Genomic DNA, 24,622 nt, shown 5'->3' with positions numbered 1-24,622 from the left:
GGGGGGGGGGCTCTTTACTCTGGTCCAGATAAAGTTATACCTAGAAGCAGAGAAATAGAGTAGCAGACTTTGACAGCTCTTTCTGCAGTTTAAAGGGTTTGCTCAACACAATGGTGATGGAAAATTTTCTTTGACTTACTTGGAAAGACTGTCAAACTCGTCCCTGTCCCAAAATAGAACTGGTTGCCAGTGTTCCACTGTGATAGGAAGCTCAACAAAAACCAGGCAGAAGAGACAGCCAGAGGTTACACCTGGGCCCCACCAAGCGGCGGACCAAAAGCAGACCGGTAGGCAGGCAGGCAGGCAGGCAGGCAGGCAGGCAGGCATCTCCTTTCCCTGTGCAGGCACAGGAGCAAGGGTATTACTGGGAAGGATCTCCAGGGCTTAGAGCAGCTGTGACCATGTGCAGCTGGAGGGACTGATTCCTCTTGAGAGGGAATTAAAAGGAAGGCTAACGTGCATCTTGTGCTGCTTGCTGTCTAATTAAAGGTGTAGGTCCATTTGTTTTATGCTCGGGCATTTAAAGAATTCTTTTTCTTTTAAGACTTAATTTCTCTGCTAATGATCATATGATTCTGAAGTGGTTTTTAATCAGGACTCCTTATTACATCTTTGGACTTTATTTCTTTGTGAAACTTACAGAACAATTCATCTTCTCTAGATTAACCCCGTATGAGGCTCTGATCACCTTGCTTCTTTCTGACCTGCCTCATTTCCCTAGCACCCCTATCATGCAATGTCCATTGCTTATTCCCCCACCCCTGTTTATCCCTCATGTGCAGTGAGAATGTGCTAATGGACCACAGGTTGTTTTTCAAATTGCCACGTTCAAGTCCCATGTTATCTGTGCTACCTTTTAAGGACTAAACTTATATTTGCTATTCCGTGACCTTTTCTTCTGATCAGAGTCAATGTATCTTGATTCTCTTAATTTTGTGTCCTCAACCGCGATGCCGTCTGCACAGTCACTTAAGCCCTAATGTATGAGACTGTTAGCCCCACCGCACTCCACAGGCAACATCCCAGGGAAACTTACTTGGAATGACTGATAAGCTTGTCCCTGGCCCAAACATCATCTTGTCGTAGGAGGTTGTCACACAGCCATCCAAACCTTTACAATAACTGACAGGTGACTCTTAAAGATTTTAGAGCCCAGTCTTGATGCCATTTCAAAAGGCATCTCAGGTACGATTCAGCATTACCTACAGGATCTGTAGGGAGGCCAGATTCTGTTGGGAATGGTAGGAAACTTGCTAGGATTATATGCAATACATACTTTTTCACCTTTGTGTCATTACAATTTCTCACATGCTGCCGGTTTTAAAAAGCATCATTGAACTCCCTGTCTCCTCCTCCCTTCTCTATTATTCCCCAATTCACACAACATCTCCATCTGCATCTCATTTCCGTCTCTAAGCCCTAGCTTGGTGACACCAGGTCCTCAGGCACCGTTGATCTGCTTTCTCTGCGACAACATATGCTCACCGGCTCACATGATTAAAGAATTGGAAATGCCAGGCTCTCAGAGGCTGAGATCTGGGCTCCCAACTCCTTATCTCTGGTCAATATGTTGTTCTCATTTGTCTGCCTAATGAAGAGCTGCGCTTTCTAAGTGGATGCATTTTGCTGAAATGACAACTGCCAGAGAGCTAACAACAAAGGCTGAGCTCTGAAGGCAGTTTTGACCTTTCAGATCCCTTTGGCATATTTCAGTCAATAGGATCCCTAGCTCAAATGTCAATCTGTCAATGTTGGCTCCCACACTACTGGGCTTGGAGAAATTCAACAGAAAATGGGCAATATTGGTCCAACCTGCACCCTGCTCATTAGAACCAGACTTCACATGGAGGCATCTCACACATTCAAGATGATCACAGCAACTCAGTATTCAGCCTTGTAGTGGCACTGGCATATTCCAAATCCACACCCACCTGGTATGGATTTATGCTGCCACTGAATGGAGCAGATACAGGTGGCAATGTCAGGTGGCCTCCTCCATACACACTGAACTGGGATTGTGCTATCTGCCTGACCAACTATGCCTGCACAAGGGCAGCTACTCCAGAAATATAGGGACTTGACTCATCCCTTTGGCATAAGAGGACACTGCCCTTGATAGAGATCCTAGGAAAACAGAGTGTTCTGCAATAGCAACTGGAGTGATGACGCCCTTTTCTGACACCCACTTCACATCTCAGTCTTATCAAGCTGCAGTGAAAGACATATTCCTGCTTTTCAACTTTGTTTCCCTTTCTATCTCTTATTCCTTTCATTTATCATTTCTGAGCACCCACGGGGCTTCAGACTGTCTTTAACCCATTTCCATTTGACTCCCTTAGAATCCCTACAAGAAAGAGCCGAAAGGCCTGAAACAGGGAAGGGAGCAAAAGTACATAAGGAACACGGTGAGTTTAGGTCTTTCCAGCTTGCTTGGCTTCACAGTTAGTCGTGTCTCCTTTCCAAATATCAGCTTCTCATAGCTGTCACACATCTCCCTGCTTCAGGGAGTTTTACAACGACTGACAGAAGGAACTTTATGAATCTCAAAAAACAGTCAAGTTTCTGTCTCCTCCCAGCGGGGTGCAGCGGCAAACACACCAAAGCCAAATCTTTCTATCTGCTCTAATTATCAGCCAGGATACAAGTCACCACGAGGAGAAAGGTATTAAGCCATGTATCTGAAGCTCTTTGGAATTAATTGTAATCCCTTGCCTGGTGGTTTCAGTGATAGGGAATGGACACAGTGGATGTTTATTTCTGTCTATCCTTTCTCTCCCCCTCTTTCTCTCTGTAGTTTTGCATCTATAGAAGCAAAAGGAGACGACAGACAGGAAACATAGAGGGATTTGAAATAAGACCTCAGATTCCCATTCAGTTTTCATTTTTTCCCTCTCCGCTTTCATTTAAAACCCATTCTGAACAAAATACCACATACCTATTCAAACTCCGCTCTAAATTTTCCTCTTTATTGTGGATGATGCTGGTGGAAACGACCTCGGCTATACCAAGAATAATTTAAGATTGATGTAAGAAAAGACTTTCTGACAGGGAATGCTACTAAACATTAGAACAGGTTACTCAAGGGAGTCATTTGGAAAGGATGACTGCTCCCTCAAAAAAGGGCATCACCTCCAGAGAAGACACTGAAAGCAGGAAAGATTCTGACTTTCCAGGGTCAAGGTCAGCTGTACACGCAGCAGGGAGACAGACCTAACAACTCAGGGTCCAAAAGGAAACCTGTGAATATTGAGATTAAAGAAGAGAAAGGACCTCAGAGGACACCACTTAATTTTAAGCAATATCTGGTTCTTTAAAACCTAACACTGGGGTGAAATTCCAGAATTCCCAGTATACTGCTGTGTCTTGTTACACTTACTTGGGTGGATAGTCAAGACGGTCCCTTGTCCAAATGTCAGCTTTCCATAGCCAGCACTACCAGCATTAGCACTGCACTGGAGGCCTTTACAAGAACCCTAAGGGGACTTCTGAAGCTCACAGACCTCCTCCTCTTTTTATTCTGGGGAGAATAAACTCACTCAAAGGGGCCTGGATCTGTGAGGCTCAGTTTCTTCCCACCAAAGGTCGGAAGACCATTTCCACCTCTAGTACTGGGACACTGACCTGCCGCGTTCCCCCAGGTCCGGATTCCTGCCTCTCGTCTCTCTCCATTTCCTCTGGTTTTTGTCTTGAGGCTTACTGGTTTCTCATGTTCAGCATCTCTCTTTCTAAAGGTCTCATTTCCATTTTACAGCATCATTTTCAGGACAATTTCTCTGATCAGTTTTCAAGACACGTCCTCCCCTCCCCTTGAGGTGTCACACGTTTCTGATGACAATGAATTCATTACAAGGAGACAAGAGGAGAGTGTTCAGCTTTTTGGAGACTGACTAGAATTAGATGAGGTTTAGACTGTAGCCTCATGAAACAGTATCTCCTGAGCTTCCCTTCATGCCCTAGCATAAGAAATAAAAATGATGGATTTAACTGAGCTTTCATACAGTGTAGCTTTTTTGTCAGTCTTGAATTTGGTGAAATGTAAGTAGTAGCTCACAGAAAAAAGTTTTTATCTGTGCCTTGTTATGGTGATTAACTATCCTGGGGATCATTCTGGGCTTAGCAAAGAAAGACCTTTGCCCTGGAAAACCCCTGAATCCCAGGAAAACCAGGACATCTGGTTACTCCATAGTCTCACCTGAGGTGTTCTGACCTCACAGAGCGGCCCAGTGGCCACAGTGGTAGGGTTAAGTGAGGTCTCTGTTAAGAGGCAGGCTTTTGCACATTTACTTGGGGTTCCTGTAAATTTCATCCCTTGACCAAACAATGCTTCTGTTGCCAACAGACACAACCACAGGAATCCTGGGAGTCACCCTGGCTGTGTCTGGATGTCACAAAAAATGTGAAGAGCAAAATCCAGGCGGTTTCATAATGTGGTGATGATCAAACCCTGTCCCCCAAGGGTATGAAAAACAGACACCTCTTTAATTGAATTTAGTTTTCTTAACTCAGACTTTTTTTTGGACTGAATTTATGCTAGCCTGTTTAGTCATGTCTTCAAGCAACCACTTATTACAAAGGGTTAAAGTTTTAGCTTGCTTACTATCATGAAAAGGGTGAGAGAAAAAGGCTATTATTTAGCTAAGGAGACATATCCATTTTTTTAAAGGACAGCAGTCAGGGATTCAAATAACCCTTCCCATCTCTTCACTATTTCACAGTATTCCCTGTCTAAAGAGCGTCCCACCCTCTCTTCAGCCTCCACAGCACATAAGCAAAACAACATGCCTGCCCTCAGCTGAGGCCCTCAAACAGGCACCAAAGTGTTGCTGTGGCAATAATCTCTGCGTTCCACTTACTGCAGGAAAACAGAATTTAATCATGGGTTCCTTGGACTCCAGCCTTGCCATGTAGTTCCTGCAGCTAAAGAGTCCACTGCATGGAAAATCTGGCATACAATGACTGTCCAGAGCTCCGGAAGAATGCTAGCCTTTCACAGATATTTTCTTTGCCTGGTTAGGCTGTCAAACTCCCTGACCTCATCAACGTTTTAAAGGGTAGGAGTTGTTACAGTTCGCAGTCTCCTAAGAGGCTGACCAAGTGCTGAGAGGGGCTCCTAGCTTCTCTGCATTCTGGGAAACCCACCGCAGAGCCCCGCCCTAGTGTGTTTCCGGTAAGAAACCAAAGAAAAAAGCCTACTGTCTGGTCCCTAGCCTTGGCTGCCCACCCTCTGAAAAGCGACTGAGTCCTTGGGTCTTCTGGGATGTTCATATGAATCCCCTTGAAGCTTTAATTTGATAAGACCTCAGTGGAGACTGCCGAACGCCTGGGATTTAACATCATATATTATTCATTGTTGCTGTTGCCACAGACGTGCTGATTTTGCCCCTGCTGAGCAAGGCACTTCTGCACATGGGAACTTGATGGCTAACCACACTGCATGTTCTTCAGGCAGGGCCTATCCCAGAACATTCCAAGCTGTCTGTTAGCAAGTCTGCATTAACTCCCTCAATGCTGCATGCACGGTGTCACTGAGTCCTTTACCACCTGCCCCGCCACCAGAGCCAGTCTTTTTAAGAATTTTGCCTGGGCTGTGTTTTTCAAAGTGCCTCTCTCTGGTGTGCATCTCTTCTTAATCATAGAAAGCAGATCTGAGTAAGTAAAACTGGGGCATTTGGCCTTTACTCAACATCAGGGCACTTAGGAGACTGGGGCCCTTTGATAAGCTTTTCCCATTTTCATTTTATCTGAATTTTACAAGTCAGTATTCTCCAGCCTTAGTTTATAAGCACCACTTTCAGGAGTCCACCAGCAGCACAGATTTTCAAGAAGTGCCATTAGCAACCACAGTGCCTTGCTTTTATATCTAACATTTAAAAACTTTTCTAAGTACTCACACATTACTATTAGGGAAGGGTGGGTGTATATTTGAAGGAGAGAATGTACTGCTCTATTCTCATGACTCAGAGGACAGATGAATTTTCCCCTTCTCAGGTGAACTAAGTAAAGTGGAGGCTGAATCCATTATTTTGGTAACCAAGGAAAAAGTGGGGTTAAATGCTCTGCCTGAGTTAACCAGACAGTTCCACCCACGGGACCTCAGTTACCAGACTGGGGATTGAGAACAGTTCTTTTCAGAGAGATAAAGTGAAGGTAAAAGAAGAAAAGTCGCCTGCTTATAGAATTTTCAGCATTAGTTAATGAAATTGCAGGGTCCCATTATTTCAGGCGATAAATTTAAGAGGAGTGTTAGTATCTAAGTCAGGACAATTTATATTGGTCTACTGCATTTGCACAGTCACAATATGCCAATTTCCTCTTTATCTTTTCGGCAAACATTTCCTGACCCTTAGCTGGATCCCTCAGGATTCTGTATTCAGTTTTTCTCCTTGCACCAATAATCTTGTTTAAGATGGATGATAGGAATGTTTTGGGCTGAAAGCAATTTAGTCTTTGTACAGTGGAGTTCTAATCCCTCTGATGGGCACCATATCTCCCCAGCACAAACAATAGATTTGGAACCTAAACTGGAATGTTTTGGAGGGGGCAAGTAATTTAAATCAGAAGTGTTTGAACACCCCCTTCCCCCACTCCCTTCAAACTTACTTGGATTCACGGTTAAGAGAGTTCCTTCTCCAAATGTCAGTTTATAGTTGCTACCTCCGCTATTCTCACAGCCACAGAAGGCTTTACAGAAACAGGAACAGAAGCTTCTCTTTGCAGAAGCGTCCTGGGGGTCAATATGGTCTCGATTGCTCAACTCTTCATTAAACTACAGGTTTATAGGTTATTTGTTAATAAGTCCAGAAGGCAGCTGCTGTAGGTGGGTGCTGGGGTTCCAGAGGGCAATAGAGCCCTGATATATATATATATACACACACACATATATATATACACATATATATACACATATATATATACACACACATATATACATATGTATATCTATCTTTAAAGTTTTTTAACATTTAATTTTAATTTTTTTTATCATTTTCTTTGTGACTAAGCTGCCATCATGGTTCCAGTAATCCATTTCTTTCTTTTTTTTTCTTTCCTAATTATCTTCCCTTGGCTGGTACTCAGATAGTTTCTACTTTTTGCACTTGTTGGGGTAACTATTTCTCTGCTTTTTTTTTCATTGAAATTGCATATCAACTCACCGGATTCTGATTTACTAGAAACTGATTGTAGAAGGGGAGGGAAGCAAGACAGTTTTTACAGGGATGTGTTTAAAAGTGGAAATTTGAGGGCTTTCCTGTCTTTCCTGGTCTGTTTCTCTACAAAGGACTGTGCAAAATGAGTATACGTCCCTCAAGGAGAGCTTGCAGGACATGGTCGAGAAAGGAAAAGACTGTACTCAGCTGCATGTAGCTTCACCCTGTCATCCTTACTTGGGTTGATGGTCAGCCTGGTTCCTTGGCCAAATACCAGCTTCTGGGCTCCCTGAGTTACACCACAGCACAAGGCTTTACAGAAACTGCCAACGAGGGCCCACCTCTCCCCACTGAGGAAGACATCTGATCTGCCCTCCTAGCAGTCCAAGGCTGTGGCACAGAATGGCCCGAATTTCACTAGTCAGAGGAGTTTAGGGCAAGGTCTCCTTGGGCTGCTCATTTTCTCCTTCACAAAGCCTCCTTTAGCAGTTGTAGACATGGTCCAGATTTTCCAGTTTCCTTGCCAATCAAATATTTAACATCTCTGTTTTCACCCCATAGAATTTTAACTTTTTTAAAAAAACATTTCTTTCATCTTTTACAGAGCTCTCCCCAAAAACAGCTGGATTAAAAGAATCTTTAAAGCCAGAGTCTACTAGGTCTCCTGAGTAAAGTTAATCTGGCTTACTCCTTAAAATTTCTGGCTTGAATGCGAGGGCCTGCTCATCTGGGACCTAATTTGTCGTGCTAAGACAGGAAAGGTGAAAAGGCGATGCGGAAAATCCAGGAGAAATCCTGCGCTGTGAGATCTTCTTGTCCCTCCACACTTGGATTTATTTTCGTGCTCAACCCCTTCCCCCAACAGGAGCATTACCAGCACTTGTCACTAACAAGGAGCCATCCTCAAAATCAACTCTAGAGACTCCCACCCACAGGAACTTTAGTGTTGGGAACAGACATGGTTTCTTCCTCTGCTCGGGGAAATTTGATTGAAAAACCATTTCTAATTTTTCCAAATGGAAAGGATTAGGAGAAAATCTGTTTGCCTCTGTTCTCCTTCCTCCTCCTGCTTCGTCTTCAGTAGTTTTAAACTATTTATAGAAACATCCCTTTAGGGTTAGAGAAATGTGGCAAATTTCTAATCTCTTCACCCTTTTTCTTGCTATCTATTTACTGCAGTCATGTATTTACAATCTAAATTTACATTTCATTTCCATTTGCAGGAGCTTCTAATGCACTCTTCTATTACTTCCAGAACACTGTGTATAATAATAAACTCTACAGAAATAAACCAAATCACAAGGAGTTTTCAGGTCTGGAGGCTGACATTTCTCAAGACAGGTATGGGGCAAACAACTTATTTCTCTTCAGGCAAGACTAAGATAGGGGCAGTCCAGTCAACTGAGCAACTAGGCTTGCAAGGTGGACATGCTATGTCTAAATAACTATCTATTGAGCCTTGCTCCTTGGGATTAATTTGGATTTTCTTTTTAATCTAGTTCCCAAATACCAGTTTCCCATCTTTTAGCTCTTAGAATCTCTCTGACAGGGAAAGCTTAAGTTAAATCTCATGGGGTTTTTGAATCTCAACAAATATTTCATCTCAGTACACATCACAAATAGAGGAACCAAAAGAAGGATGAATATAACACCTTTGGGAGAGAATTTATAACAGTTCTTTGGGAAAGATGGGAATTATAAATAAAAGTGGAATTGTGTGTGCTTTTCCTGATTATCATTTTTAATATCCACAGGACTCTAAATGGCCAATCCAGTTTGGAAATAGAGCAGCTGACTCATCTGCTCTTTAGACCCTTGTTAACCAGTGAACACACAGGTTAGCATGGAAATGCTTTTCTGTCTTATGCTGTTTTAGGCATAAGAAATTTTAGGAAGGTCGCATGGAGTTCACATAATACATACTAGGACATTCTGATTCTAGCCTTCCTAATGGGGATAATAATTGGTCATGAAAGTAGTTTTATTTTGAGATACTCATTGAATAGCTGGTACCTTTTGGGAATTACGAGCAAAAGTTAAATCCCAAACAATTGTTTGAAATGAGCTTCCATTATCATAGAAAACAGAGATTCTCTTATGGAACAAAATTTCAGCTACATTCAAGTTAATTGAAATTAGGTTTGTTTTGAGAATGATGGAGCAATACTTAAAATATTCCCCTGAGTATTGCATTTGGATTAGGGAATCCTTCTCTAAGCTTAGTTGCCACCTTTTCAATGAGGGACGCAGAAGTGAGTGGGTATCAAAAGGGGCTTCTCTGATGCAGAAAGCTCAGATGATGCGGAGATGAAAATGTTCCATGAGGACCCAATTAGAAATGCAGCAGTTTACAGCACCCTGGGGCTTGTTTTCAGAAGTTCATGGTCTTTCTGACTAATTTGAATATTTGCTTTCGATCTTAACTTTTCCCTAAATATCAGCTTGTAGTCAGTGTCAGTACCAGAAAATCTTACACGGCTTTACCCAATTTAGCTTGGCTCCAAGATTTTGAGTTATGGGGATTAGACAATTTTTTTCCTAATTGCACCAACATGGAAGCTTTGGGAAGACAAGTCAGCTGACACGGAGTGCTGGCTCAGTTGTTTAATCAGCAGGCTACATCTCACTGTTTCCTTTTGGATTAGGTTGCATTGCATACTCCCAGCCACTGGTATGTATTTTAGTCTAATCTGTCCTTCCTTTGTCCTTTCTAAATGCTTTCTGCCCCTACACACTAAAACTTCAATTCAGATTCCATTTGTCAGACACATATCTCCAACATTAACAAAAACACACTTAACATTCCCAAGTACTTAAAGGTGTTAAAGAAACAGTCCCAAAGGGGCTGCAGTCAGGGGCTGCCCACATTATCATTTTCTCCAGAAAGACCCATGGTGAAAGATGCTAATAACTGGGCAGGAGATTCAGTTATCTTTCACTGAATTTCTAAGGATGGTGGCTTATGTTTGGAAACAAATAACATTCATTAAAACATACCTGGTCTGACACTCAGAGTTATTCCTTTTCCAAATGTCAGCTTATTATTGGCTCTAGTATCACACAATGATGTGAGGATCTACAAAAACTCAGTTGCCCAAACTCCCCTTGATATTCACTTAAGTGCTTACTTGTCATCCAAGAATCCCTCTGATAAAACCAGCTGTTTATAGTGTGGGACTGGTGGAAGAGTTTACGGACCACCTGGGGCCTTCCTTTCTCTTCACACTCATTGTCCCCTTGTTGGAAATGTACCAACATCCCCTCACAGCATGCCTGCTGTGGTAAAATGGGAACAGGAACTGCCTCCCCCATTCTACAGAGGAGGAAAATAGAGGCTCAGAGAGTTAATCAATTTTCTCTTAGTCCCATGGAAAATCTCACCAATTATAATGAAGAATGAAGCCTTCGAACAGTCTGACTCCTTAACTCAATGCTCCATTGATACTGTCATTCTCAGCTATTAGATAAAATAGCACGTGAGGGCAAACAGCACAGACCTGCGTGTAGTAGGAATACACCAGCAGTTGTTTGCATTGGAATCCATTAGTGGGACTGCTGTGGTTTGGACTTGGGTTATAAAACAGAATGGAAAATTTGGAAATCAGGGTTCCAGGGAGAAATTTGGGAGCATTATTCAGACTTACATGGGTTTACTGTCAGTTTCGTTCCCTTTCCAAAAACCAGCTTTTCAGATCCACCCTGAGTTACACCCCCATAGACTGCTTTACAAATACTGCCAAGACCCTTCCACCACGGGCTGGGAGCCAGGGCTCCACCCACTCTCCCAGGGGAAGCATAAAATTATACAATTGTATAGCTGTTCCTGAAAAGGGAGGGGACCTATAGAACAAATCTGATTACTTTGTTACCTTACAGCCTGTTAGGCTTTTGTCTTATTAATTAAGTAATTAGTTAATCTAACTGGTCAGCAGTTGCAGTTAATTTAAAAGAGCTCAAGCTTTGGGGCAGGTAGCCTTGAGTTTAAAACTCAGGACAAGTTTCCTAACTTGCTACACCTCAGTTTCTTCACTTGTAAAGTGGGGAAAACAGCAACTGCTTGATGATGCTGTAAGGACTAAGAATATGTAACTGGGTCACAGTGGTCCTGTTGATCAACCCCTGGCTTTACTTGCTGAGAGCGCAATTCTTTAGCGATTATTTTAGCAACCTTAGAGACTACAGCATCAGGGACATTCCTTCTAGACATAATCCCCTCACTAAAAAGCTTTTAGCTCTGGAATCTGAGTGCCAAGAATTAAACTCCAGGTTCTCTTTCTTACTTCATCAGCTTGAACAAGTTATTCAACATCTTTGTGCTTCTATAGAAATATAAAATATAAATATATCTCTTCTATAAAATGAGGATAATAATAGCCCCTAACTCACAGACCTGGTATAAGGATTAAATGTGATAAGAGAAAGAATGCAGCACATCAACTAGCATATAGAAACCAATGAATAAATCATCATTATTATTTTCCTTCCAAGAAGGCAAACACATTGCTAACCTTCCTCTTTTCACAATGACCTAAAAATATGAAAGCCCTTGGGCACTTGTCTTCCTCTAACTAATAAACTAGAAGGGCTATGAGGGCACAGAAGAGCCACCGAGCAGTTTGGTGAAGGGGTTACGTGATTTTGTGAGAGGTTAGAAAAAGCTGCATCCCACTGCACACGTGCACATCCATGAGCATTGTTTAGCCAAGCAGGACTTGAATGTGGCAGAGATGGAGCAAGAAGCCATATCTCAATTCGTTGGCATAAAATAGATACATTCAGGCAGAGGATTCAATGCTCCCCTCCACTTACCAAGATTCACTGTGAGCTGTGTTCCTTCCCCAAAGGTCAACCTAGAGCCACTGGTTTGTTAAACACTGTGCTGAAGAGCTTTGCAAAAACCTGTGGCGTCAGCTTAATGAACCCAGCTTTGCAGAGCTTCCCAAGAACTAGAATTTTTCTCCAACTTCTAAGCTTCAGAGGAAGGATAGGTCATGGTATCTTTCTTTCCATTAGCCTAGGGCTTCAGGCCCGAGAGATATGTCCAGAGACATGATTTTCACTTCAAGACACCAGAAGGCTCAACAAGCCAATTCTGTATACATATTCTGTGGTCCAAAACAATCACATAGCTGATGCAATCTATCATAGAATATCAACCCCACTGGGAAAGAAATTAGCTATGCAGAACTTATAGGTAGTGTTCTATGGTCATAATCATTGTCTGAAGACAAGACTAGCATTTTCATTTTGTTTTTTCACCCTTCTCTCAGTCTGCAGATGGCTGCACCTTTCCCCTAGTATCAAGTTCAACTATTGTTCCATTTTAGCTTGCTTTTTTTTTTCAACAGGCGCAGAATGATTTTATCTCCCTTTGGAACTCAGGATTTCTTTTTGAGTTTATTAAGTCTTGGGTAAAGAATGTTTGGGATGCAAATGATGCTGCCGTGGCCAAGGACTATGATTTTTTTTTTCTCCCTTGGGTCTGGGCTGGTGAGAACTATGAGCTGTCTTGGCTTTGCCCTGGACCTTGATATCAGGATCAGTTGTGTGACCTTGAGCAAGTTCATAACCTCTCTGAGTTACACTGCCTTCATTTGCAAAATTAAAGAGGTGAGTGAGGAGATCTTTAATTACTTTCTGAGCTGAGAGTCTTTGATTTGATTATTTGGATCTAATTTATCCAGAAATGCTGTGCAAATGTCCCTGCCCTCCCCACTCACCACAAGGGTATCTAATCCTCTTATTTCCTAAACAAAATAAAATAAGCAAACAAAAGTCGTTCTCTACTTATTACTTATTACATAGAGAAATAGAGTTTTCTGATTTAACGTTTGATCTTTTTAGAAGTTTGAAGTCAGAATTTTGCAATCAAATCCTCAGGGAGAAGTGTTCTTTCTTTGGAACTTCCAGATAATTCAAAAACCAAACCAAATAACCTGACACCTTTGGTTTAAAGATAGCTTCACTCTCACTCGCATCCCTGTTCCAAATGTAAATTTCCTGTTTCCTTCCTTCCCACAGGAGCTGCTGCCTTTACATAATCTACAGACTCTTGCTTACCCATAGGAAAGGTGGTTTGATCTTTACAGCCTCTTCCCACCGGATAAGAGAATTCATTATCTGGCCAAGTGTTTCAGCCCTCTGATTTTCAGGTGTTGGGTATAGAGGGGTTCCGCTAAAGCTACCTCTGGAGTCGAGGTACTCACTCAGGCTGACAATTAACTCAGTCCCCTTCCCAAAGCTGAGCATCTAGGTGATCTTCACACAGTGCCCAGGGCCTTTACCAAAAGTCCCTGTTAGTGCTGTGCTGTAACTTCCTCCTCTCAGACCCTGGTCATATCTCTAGCATGATTAGGGACACAAAGGGGACCAGCATCGTGAACAGTCATCTGATTTACAGCCTGCTGATTTACAGCTGGTTCTGACCTAGGGCAGGGAAGGAGACCCTGGTGGGCCACCAGGGATGCCAGGCTCCCTTTTTCATCACTGGAAAGACAAAAAGTACCACTTCTTTGTTGACTGCTAGGAGCCTAATTGCAGAAACATATAATTCTTAAAATACTTTTCCCCTGTAGATTTTACAGATCAGTTAAGAAAATATATAATTGGTGAGATAAACCTGCCCTACAAAAGAATAAAATACATGCTAAAGCCAATCATAAAAGAATATTTTGATTGCCCGGTGTTTTAGGTTACCCATGCCGTTGTGCACATTTTCTTCTGAAGCTAAGCTACTTACCCAGGGCCACTGTGGTTAACCATGTGTAAGTCCCAGAGGTAAATCTGTTGTCATTTTTCATCTCTGGCCCATTGACAACCCCCCAGCTCCCTTAAGGCAACGATAATGTTTCCTCAGAAACTGACTCAGATGATCCGTGGGAAAAACTGTAGGCTCTTAATAAATATTTGTTAAATTGAATTGGATTAAACATCGTTTTTTGTTCCTGTTTGTTAAGGCACATTAGAATCTCTCACTGATAATTTTCATATAGAAAAAAAAATTCTGCCAAATATTACGTGCTGAATTTCATGATTCCTCTAGTGTTGGCTCCAAATGTCAGTTTCCTATTAAGCCGGTACCCACAGGAGTGAGCACCTTTACAAAAACCAGAGGCATCAGCATGGTTGAAAGGGATCTGGCATCAACTTTGTTGACAGAGACACTCCTCTGTTCCCCACAGGAGCCCCATTTTGCCTGGGAGAGGGCTGCCCTCCTGTCTTTCAGAGCAGAGATAGGAGAGAGCAGAGTGTGTTTCAGGGATGAAGATAATAAACAAGATAACAAAATGTTATCACACTAGACTGAGCCTTCTTCTTCTTCTTTTTTTTTTTTTTTTGGCCAAATCGATAGTGTCCCAAAGGCTGTTTTCAGCAGTTTTCTCTCTCCCAAATGTAATAATAACTGGATTTCAAGTTGGCATATGGGCTTGGACCTCCAGGCTCTGATGAGTCACACATAGTAAACCAGGAAATTATGCTACCCCCCAGTGAAGAAGCATGTTTTCCCTTTTCCTCTTGCTGGGCAATGAGGAGTTCAAGCAACACGCACAGGGGGATATGAATTAATAACTCTTGGGTCAGCTCTATAATTTTACACATTAGCATCCTAGAATATGAGACTTGGAAGGAAATTTAACAGCTGCCTGGGCCAATGCCCTCATTTTAGAGATGAAAATGCTGAAGCTCTGAGGGATAAATTTGCTCGAGATCATGTAGATAGGCAGAAGCAGAGCTAGGACTAGACCTCAGGCACCTGAGTTCCACTCCTGCCTGGTGTGACTCCCTTTATGTGACTCAGGAGAACAAGGACCTTGTCTGGGTGGTCTCTGTCCCCAGGAGCTCTGCTAGCTGGCTCAGGGTATGATTATTCCTGCTAATTATACAAGGACAAGTCCATATATGAATAAATCACACCAGGGAAATGTTCGGACTTGACACATTGCTTATGATTTTAGAGAGAACTATAGAACCTTCTAATTTATTTAAAAATTTTATTTCTTAGGCTGCAGGCAACAGCAATTGATAGCAGGCGAAATGGTCCATGAGATCCCAGGGAAGCCATGGAAAAGACAGAAATGGAAAAATTTGCCCTTTACCAAAAGGACAATCCAATGGAGAATTGGCTCTGATTATTCTTTCTCTGCAGGACTCATTTCAGGGAATGACATTGAGAGCAGGAACGGGAAAGACAAAATGGTGTGGGGTTGCCTCCTGCTTCTGCTCCCGTGGTAGATATTGCTAATAGACACATCACTCTCTTCCTCTGAGTATAGATGTAGCCTCAGAATCCTTCTTACCAGCATGCTCCAGATAGTCTCTACCAAATGTTAGCTCTTGATAATGGAGATACAATCTGTTTGCCCTCCCTGCCCTGGGGAATAATAGGAGAAAAGACCCTGCAGATGGCTTTAGAAATCTGGTTAGCAAGAGTCAGGTCAGGTCCCACACAGCCCCATCATAAAAAGGATCACTGACCTGGTTGGACCAAGACTGTTCTTGCCACAAGCTGCTCCAGAGGTGGCAACAGCAACACCATGGAGTGTCCCTTCTTCCTCACAGTTTTCCTTCAAATGCTGGCTTTGTGGAGGGCATTGGGCAAAAAACCATGGTAGGGTTCTTCACACTTGTTCTTGCCCATGGGGCCCTCAGCAAGGTCTTTCCCCAAAGCAGAGGCCCTGGGTCCCCATGGCGCTGTCCCAGCCTGGGGGTGGAGGTTGTCTGCGGGACCTTGTCCCTGCCTGGTGTGCTTCCTGCTATTCATCTGGCCAGGTCTGTCCCAGGGATCTCGGATGGAACTGCTACAGGAAGAAAGTGATGCAGAAATCCTTTCCCTAGCCCACTCACCCCCATTTCCACACGTTCAGACATTTCTAGGCTTTTCCTTTTTAATCACGTTTCTATTCTTTCATAAGAAAGAGATGCACTTGTCTCTATCCATCCAAAGAAACTTCCCTATGTCCTCTACTGTTGCATTAGGCTTTTTGTAGACAAGAAACTGTCCATTTATCCTCTTAGGGTGCTATCTCATATCCTTAAAGACAGTCCTTTTTGGGTGACTGGTGGAGGATTGTCCCTTTGGGCCGACAGAGAAGCAGCTGCCAGTCTCAGAGTTGAAAAGGGAATGGAGACAGAAGCAGCAGCTTTGACTCGAATTGTGAACAAAGAATGTTTTCCTTCCCTGACCTATTTTCTATCAACCTCCAGTATGACCTATTTATGGAGATGGGATAATTAGTAGCAGCAGAGGGCGCTACAAGGTCAAAAACAAAGCCACCCACCTCAAAGGAAACGGAGAGAGAAGTCCCTCTTCTGAGTGATATGAGTGAGCAAGATCCAAGCTGTGGGACAAGGCTGACGTTGTTTGCCAAATCTCTTGGCTCCCACCTGGTCTGAGGGCCCCTCTTGAGTGGCAGTTTTGGGCTAATGAAAGGCAGCTCTGCTTCACTGGTGGGGGGTGGGGCCTGCAGAGTGATTGGGGCCTGCAGGACCCCCAGCACCTTGGGGAGAGGTGCAGGCTGCAGATGCCAATAGATTTAAGGAAGATGGGGTGGAGAAACTTAGGGGCAATACGTCATTAGTAGGCCACTGAATCTTGAGGCTCTCTCCTATTCTTCAGTGATGGGGTCATTTGATCATGCATTGTGGCCTCTCATGAATAAGCCTGTTACAACGTTTGGAAGACATAAGAACGAGGGGCTGGAAGGCTCAGTTCTCATACTCCTAATGCTCTTAGGGACTTGGGGAGAGCGCAGCTGGCTCATGTCTCAGAGGATCACAGGTCTCAGGGGATCACAGAGCTCTAGGACATGCTTGCAGCACTGACAGCAAATTAAAGATGTCAGTCTTTTTTTTTTTTAACCATTGATTGATACAACATATTAACAATCTTTTGCTAGATTTTGCAACTTTAAAATTTAGATTTACTCAGCATCTTTTCCCTGAACAGCATTGATGAGAGTAACACTCTTAGGAGCTCTATTCATATGTCTATTTAATAATAATGGCAACATTTAAATTAAATATGCAACAGCAATACCTGACATTCATAGATCATTTATCTGCTGGGTGTATTGCATGTGTGACCTCACTAAATTTTCCAATAGTCCTGTGAGAAAAGCTATTACTATCTCCGTTTTGCAGATGGAGCAATTGAGACTTGGAGAGTTGGGGCATGCTTAAGGTCACACAGCTGGTAAAAGCTGGAGCTGATATGAACCCAAGCAGGCTGGCTCCAGGATTCCACTCTTAGCCATTATACTGCACTGCTGTGCTAAGTGCCTGCCCTTCCTTGGGGGAGGGATGCCTTTCAAGGAATATTGCAAGGACACCAGGGCAAGAGAGTCATGATGATGCTATTCCAAGCAGGACTCAGGTTACGTCTGAACCTTCTGTGTGAAGCATTATAGGAGAGGATGTGTCCCTCTGTGTGAAGGTCCATTAAACCCACTTCTCTGTGCTTGGGTATGGTCAGATGTAGCTGAGGTTGGGCAGTTAGAAGAGGAGGAGCAATTTAACTTGAAGACGGTTATGGTCTAGATCAGGAAGGGAACAGTCAGCTCTCATATAAATATCAAGCCCAGACAACATCTTTAGAGCAGGGAAAGACACTAAGAGACTGTGGGTGGGGAGTGAGCAGAATCCTTGGGCTTGGGAGAACGGGAAGCTCTGAAATGGACTTCCGCCAGCAGGGAGCTGGGTCTCGTGGACTGGACCCCTGCCGACAGGCGGCAGTGCAGGCCTGGGCAGCCAATGCATGGGTAAGGCAGCCCCTGGGCCCTGAACATCCCTCTTCCACATCCAGGGGCCCTGAAGATGCTCATGGTGGGACTCTGGCCTGCCTGGTGCTTACTTTTGGTATTCTGCATGCCTAGCATTGCCAGATAAAACAAGGATGCCCAGTGGAATTTGAATTTCAGATAAACAAGGAATACTTTTTTAGTATAAATGTGTTCCAAATATGGCATGTCCCAACTACCCGTATTACGGAAATTTTTGTTGTTTATTTGAAATGCACATTTAACTGGGTGTCTTGTATTTTTATTTGCTAAATCTAGGTGAATGGTGAGTTTTTAAGTGAAGAAATTACATTCCTTTTTTTTTTTTAACACAGATATTTACTGATTGTCTGTGATGTGGTCAACACAAGCCCAGGGGCTGGAGACATATCAGTGAAAAGATAAGCTTCCTGCCCTCATATAGTTCATATTGTCGTGTGTGTGTGTGTGTGTGTGTGTGTGTGTGTGTGTGTGTAGGGGAGAGGTGAGATGGGAGAGACATAAAATAAACATGTATGAATCTGATGATTTCAGATAGTGATGTGAGGGAAAATAAGAACAGAGATGTAATTGAGGTTGGTTATGGGTGGGATGGGTGACTAATTTAGTTGGAGTTGAGAACTGTGAAAAATTGGGGACAGAGTTTCAGGTAGCTAGAAAAGAGAGACATAGAAGGGACAAGAAGGAAGGCCACTGCAGCTGAACGGAAGAAAGAGAAGGAGCGGATGTGAGGTGAGGCTGGGGAGGAAGCAAGGGCCAGATCATTTGCAGATGTTACAGGCCTGGGAAGGAGGTCCAACTGTCATCATCTGATGTACACTTTATGAAGAACTGGAGAACGGATTGTCCAGGGACAAGAGCAGAAGCAAGGGGGCCAGTTAGTGGGTTATTGAAGAAGTCCCTATAAGAGATGATGGTGTTTATAGAAGGTGGTGGCAGTGGAGATGGAAGAAGTAGATGGATTGGAGATATATTTTCATGGTAGAACTGACAGGTCTTACTGATGAAGTGAACGTAGGGAAAAAGGGAAATGAAGGACCTTCTAGAAATACTCCTAGGAACACTCCTGCATTTTGGGGAGTGAGTTAGTCAGTGTTCTGTTTTTCACAGCAGTGCTTCCCAACTGTTGTCATATTGATGGCTTACATGGAAAACCGTATTTGTAGGGCTCCTGACTGGGAGGGGCTGGCTCAGGGGCTCCAGCCACCCCAGGTACATGGGCACTCTGAACACTAGCTCAGCAAGCTTGTAACCCACTTATGGCAGTTCACCTGCCGGGAAGCTCTGTTCAGGATTTTCCAGCTGGAGCCAAGTGTGTGCTGCAGTGGGCCCAGTGAGAGATGGAAAGTCAAGCTGGTGAAGTGCAAGAAGCACTTAGGATCAGGACACTCCCTCAAGCATCTGAAATCAAAGATTTCTGGAATTCAGGTCTAGGACAGATTTTACAAAGGATCTGGTCCAACCCCCTTTCCTCCCTCTTTACACAGAGGAGTAAGGGAGTTGTCCAAGATACTCTTTCATTTATTCCATTTATTGAATAGAACAAAGTGTGTGGAGCCGTGTTAGATGCTATGAGACAGTGTCACTCAAAGTACGACGTGTAATTAATGGACTAGTACACCAGTCTGTGACCAGAGGATACAGAAATGGAGAGTTACCTACTTTTGTAGCAGTTGGATATCCAAGAAAGCCATCATTAGTCTTGTAATTTTCTTTCCTCCCTCACTTCCTCTCTCCCTCCCTTCCTTTCTTTTTCTTTTCTTTTCTTTTTTAAAAGCAATCCATTTTCATTGTCATATGTATTAGTTCAAGATGGGTTGGGCCAAAATCATAATAGCAATAGCAGTTTCCTTGGCCTAGCGCATTTGCCTCTAGGAGTCACGGCTGAATCAGTCACATGACCGTCAGTGCTGCCAGTCTCCTCTTGTTTTCCTCCTGTCTTCTTTCGTTAGAACCGTCAGATAGTCTCCGAGGTCTTAGGAACCCTGTTTTGTTGTATGTCCTCTGCCCTGATATCAAGAAAAGATGATTCTTACTGTGGGCTTTAGCTTTTTGTTTTTCTGTAAGTAGATTCATTTGTTTACATTCCACTTGTTCTATAACCCCATTTCTCCTTCCCTGACTCTTGAAGGCTATTTCTCTTGCACTCTTGGTTTTTGGTTATTTTCTGCCTTTGGCTTTATTTCTGTGTCCTTCTCTTGCCTCTGCTCATTGAGTTCTTCTGGGCTAGGCATGTGCTGTACTCAGTGTCTGGGGGGTGCAGAATTCACTATTTCCTCATTGTCTTTTTCACAGACAGGGGCATGCTGTGTGACAAAGTAACCCAGAGTTCCCCGGACCAGACCGTGGCGAGTGGCAGTGAGGTCGTACTGCTCTGCACTTACGACACTGTATATTCAAATCCAGATTTATTCTGGTACCGGATAAGGCCAGATTATTCCTTTCAGTTTGTCTTTTATGGGGATAACAGCAGATCTCAAGCTGCAGATTTTACTCAAGGACGGTTTTCTGTGAAGCACATTCTGACCCAGAAAGCCTTTCACTTGGTGATCTCTCCAGTAAGGACTGAAGACAGTGCCACTTACTACTGTGCCTTGAGCACGATGATGCAGGTGCCCAGGAAGTCTTAACATAAACTCCTGGGGCACACCTCAGCAGAGCTACCTCTTAGGGCAGGTCATATCTGGGACTTGGCATCCTTCTCTTAGCCATTTTGTGTTCCAGCCTGGCCTTTAGAAGTGACCTAAAGAGTCTTCTGAGAAATAAATGGCCTGGTCAGATCCAGGGGAGCACCCTGGCTTCAGAGAAGCAGAGTATCTCCCCACTTCTGACTCAGTGGGCCCTTGCCACCTGAATGACTCCTGGTAGGCAAGGGAGAACTGCATGTTTAGGGAGCATCGTCTTTGTGTCCCTGGTGCCCTGGTCACCCCTGATACAGAATGGGGCTTGACAAGCCTGTGCTGCATTTTCTGTGAGGGTTTCAGAATGCAGGTTCAGGTGCAGGTAAAGGGCCCATCTAAGGTGAGGCCGTCAGCAGTGTCTTTATTTTAGTCACCACCATCATTTATCCATTATTATGAATTGATCTGTTTTCATTTCAGAATTAAATTAGGGCCAGATGTGGTGGCTCATGCCTATAATCCCAATACTTTGGGAGGCTGAGGTGGGCAGATCACTTGAGGCCAGGAGTTCAAGACCAGCTTGGCCAACATGGCAAAGACCTGTCTCTACTAAAAATACAAGAATTAGCTGGGCGTGGTGGCAGGCGCCTGTAGTCCCAGCTACTCGGGAGGCTGAGGCACAAGAATCGCTTGAACCCAGGAGGCAGAGGTTGCAGTGAGCCGAGGTGGTGCCACTGCATTCCAGCCTGGGTGACAGAGCGAGATTCTGTCTCAAAAAAAAAAAAAAAAAAAAAAAAAAATTAAGTTAGACAACGAAGGTATTTACTTAAAAGACTTTTCACCAATTTACTTTTTTCTTTTTTGCATCTTTTTATATCCAGCCACCTTCTCCTTGATGTTCTTTGACACCTCCATTTTACTTATTTTATTTGGAGAACATTTTCTTTTTTTTCACTGCAGAGCACTGAGGCACTCCTGGAAAGTTGTGACTTCCAGAATTCCAGCTGCCAAGTCCCTGAGTTTGGAGCTCAGTGGTGTCTCCAGCAGAGAAAATTTCCTCTGGGGCAAACTGACTATGTGATATTGAAATAGATACACACCCTCAGTCCCTGGGAATCAGTCCCTCCTTCCTCTTCTCTTGAATTATCTGCCTTAATAGAACTATTAGAGTTATTAGATATAATCTTAGAAATGGAAGAGGCCTTACACGTTATTTTATAGAAACTACACTGCAGTCCAGAGACGTGGTGGACATTCTCAGAGTCATATAGCTGGCTAATGACAGGCCCAGAGATGCAGTGTTACGCTTCCAGGGCTCTCTCCTGCAGCTGTACCCTAGGTGGCTCTATCAGTGAGTGGTTTGGGCAGCAGTTTATGTGCTCTTCAGAAACAGTGGACAAGAGTAGCCACTATATGGAGCAATGGAAAGAACAGGGGATGGGGGAGCCAAAGGCCTTGGGCATGTGGCTTGGCTTTCTGGAGCTTCTGTTCTAATGCCTACTGGGTGTGTCACATGTCCATCTCACAGTTCACATATCATGGCCCCAGATCAGAAGGCAGCCATAATCCCTCCTGGCTCTTGCCTTAAATCTCCTCTGGAGGCTCCTTTTGGTGTGAGAAATTCATGGTCCTGTGATATGCCAGGATTTTTTTTTTTTTTTTTTCTGGCATAGTGGGTTAGAGGGTGGCTCATTTATATGCTAAATATGGGACAATCCTGAAGTTCATTCTAGCTGATACTCACATTGATATCTTGTCCTCATTTGGGGATGCAGTGTGCTCTTATAGCAGGAACTTTGGGCTGAAAATCTTGAGACCTTGGTTCTGCTCCCAGCAATATCCCTGCCTCCCTGAATGACTCTGGACATTTTTGAGGAGAGGGCATTTTTGTTTTACCCGAAAAATGAGAATATGATCTTTTTGTTCCTAACAACTTCAGAGGAAACCCCCTAATATTACACAAGGTAACTTGTGAATGTCTTGGAAATCAGCATTCTTTACACATACAAGGTGCAGTAGACATGATAGGGGAGTTTGCTGTCGCTGATGGCAAGGGGAGTTGTTGGCGACAGTCACTCTTACACTTGTAACCTCATAAACCCCCACTTGATGCTCCACATAGGTGCTGAGGAACCACAATAACGGGTTGCTAGGGCTCTGCTACCTGAGCAGTGCTCCTGGAAAAGGCTGTGGCCTTCCTGAGGTGGGAGTAGCAGAGGTCATTGGCCACACTGCAGGTGCTGCTGTTGTTCTTGCTGTGACAGCGGCATCAGCAGAGGCAGCAGGAAACCGGAGGCTGGGTCTCCAAGGCAGGGCCTCTGTGGGCTTGGGGCTCAGGAAACTGCGGTGTGACCCATAAGTTCAGTCTGGCTTTTGGCTGACTAATAGTGAGCTCACAGAGCCGAATTTCCCCCTGTGGTGATCTGCAAAGAGTAAAGCCAGAGGCGAGGTGCACACAATGCAGTTTAATAAATGCAACAGAGGCAGGGGCTGAGAAGAGAGGCAGAAAACCATCAATACCAAAGTCCCAGGCCAGAGAATCAGTGTCCAATGATTTCAAACACAGATTGGCAGGCAAAAGACAGTAAAAATCTTGTTTTTATAGGGAAAGATAGGGGTCTCATTTCTGTTCCTCCCTTCAAAAACACTTCCACAGTGAGCTGCTTGAAAGCAGACTTGTGTCTTCTTTGTACTCTCAGTATAGTGCCTGGAACTCAGAGGGAGCTAACTTATGCATGTTAAATCAATTAACAGAAAGCAGTGCCTTTCCTCTGTATTTTACTCTGATCTTTGCTAATAGATTGGAGAGTATTTAGATGAGATTTTGGAAACCGCATTGCCTGCTCATAAAGTATTAGCGAATTCAAATGTAATCTCATTTGTAAAGTACTAGGAGAGGCAGAAAGTGCTGAAACTTTGTCCTCCTCCACTCCATGCAGAATCTCTAGTGTGGCTCCTGAAGTGAACATAGAGGGTGGGACAAGCCGTGAGGACAGGAGGAAGAAGATGATGCTAGTTTGTAGCAAATCTAGTGCTTAGTAGAGCAGAGCCTTCCATGTTTAGATAAAAGGGCACCCGCTCTTCTTCTCCCAGGGCCTATTTTCCTCATGAGGAATGAAGCGGTGAACCTGTTGGTTCTCACTTTCTACTTCAAAAGGTAAAGAAAGTCAAGAGGAACAAAACATCATTTTCAAAGTGTATCAGTTGTAGGAGTAAAAAAAACGAGTCCTATATCTTTTTATATCCTTCTATCCCTTTATAAAACAGCATATAAAGCAGTTAGGACATAAACCCCTCTTCCCCAGGACTTTTGTCTTCCCATCAAGCTGGAGGGTGAGCTGGGTTTGTTGTCTTTGAAGAAAAATTGGTTTGGCTAGCAGCCATTTTAACAAGGCTATGACAGGTCAACTTGAATCACAAAGAAGTCAGAAGCCAAGGAGATGCAATTTTGTAAGCCTTTGGTTTCTTCAAGAGTATAGCCTCCTCATGCCAGTCAGCCTGCAGTGAAGAAAGTTGTTATAGAATAGACTGTCAGTGCTAGAAGGAATCGTAGGGGTCATGTAGTCTGCGGTTGGCCGGTACTTGCTATACTGTACCATTGCAGACATCACTAATCTATTGTGGCTCATTTTCCATCTACACATGGCAATAGCTCAGCTAGTTCAGCTATCAGTGTTGGCACAAGTCATGAAACTCTTTTGTTCTCCTTTGGTGATTATTTTTGTTTTAGCTCATTTGTTTTGCAGATGCAAAAACCCAGGCCCAGAGAGATGAAGAAACCTGGCTAAGGTAACATGTAAGTTAGTGTCAAAATCAGGATAAAACCCAGATCTTCTGACTCTTAGTGTAGCCCTCTTTTTATCCAGCCACATTGCCTGTGTCCCTGGGACGGTTAGTAAAATAACAGGTGAGCTGGACACCCTTTTTGAGATGACTGGGTATGTTTACTGTCTGGGTCAGATCAGTCAAGTACTCCAAGTCTATGGTTGTTCCTAGAACAGGAGCTGGGGTTGATGAGCATTTGTGAGTATTGCAGAAGGAGTGAGGGGGAGGAGCCTCACACGCAAACCCAGGCCCT

At 43.6% G+C, this 24,622-nt stretch overlaps 3 gene segments (V, D, J or C); all 3 read right to left on the bottom strand.

Annotated features, from left to right (window-relative positions):
* The window catches only part of LOC116484549 (T cell receptor alpha chain constant-like), a 544,481-nt gene that overhangs the window by 60,816 nt on the left and 459,043 nt on the right, over positions 1-24,622 (bottom strand).
* LOC131381434 (T cell receptor alpha variable 41-like) overlaps positions 53-24,622 on the bottom strand; it is a 175,309-nt gene continuing 150,739 nt past the window's right edge. Inside the window, 1 exon segment of the V gene segment in view lies at positions 53-197. Coding sequence covers positions 90-197 — 108 coding nt within the window.
* The window catches only part of LOC131381433 (T cell receptor delta constant-like), a 43,238-nt gene continuing 42,396 nt past the window's right edge, over positions 23,781-24,622 (bottom strand). The window contains exon 7 of the C gene segment in view: positions 23,781-24,042.

This window comes from Hylobates moloch, unplaced genomic scaffold, assembly GCF_009828535.3.
Source record: "Hylobates moloch isolate HMO894 unplaced genomic scaffold, HMol_V3 SCAFFOLD_16, whole genome shotgun sequence".
NCBI classification, from domain to species: Eukaryota; Metazoa; Chordata; class Mammalia; order Primates; family Hylobatidae; genus Hylobates; species Hylobates moloch.
Note: the sequence above shows the minus strand (reverse complement) of the source record. Positions and strands in the feature narration are given on the sequence as shown.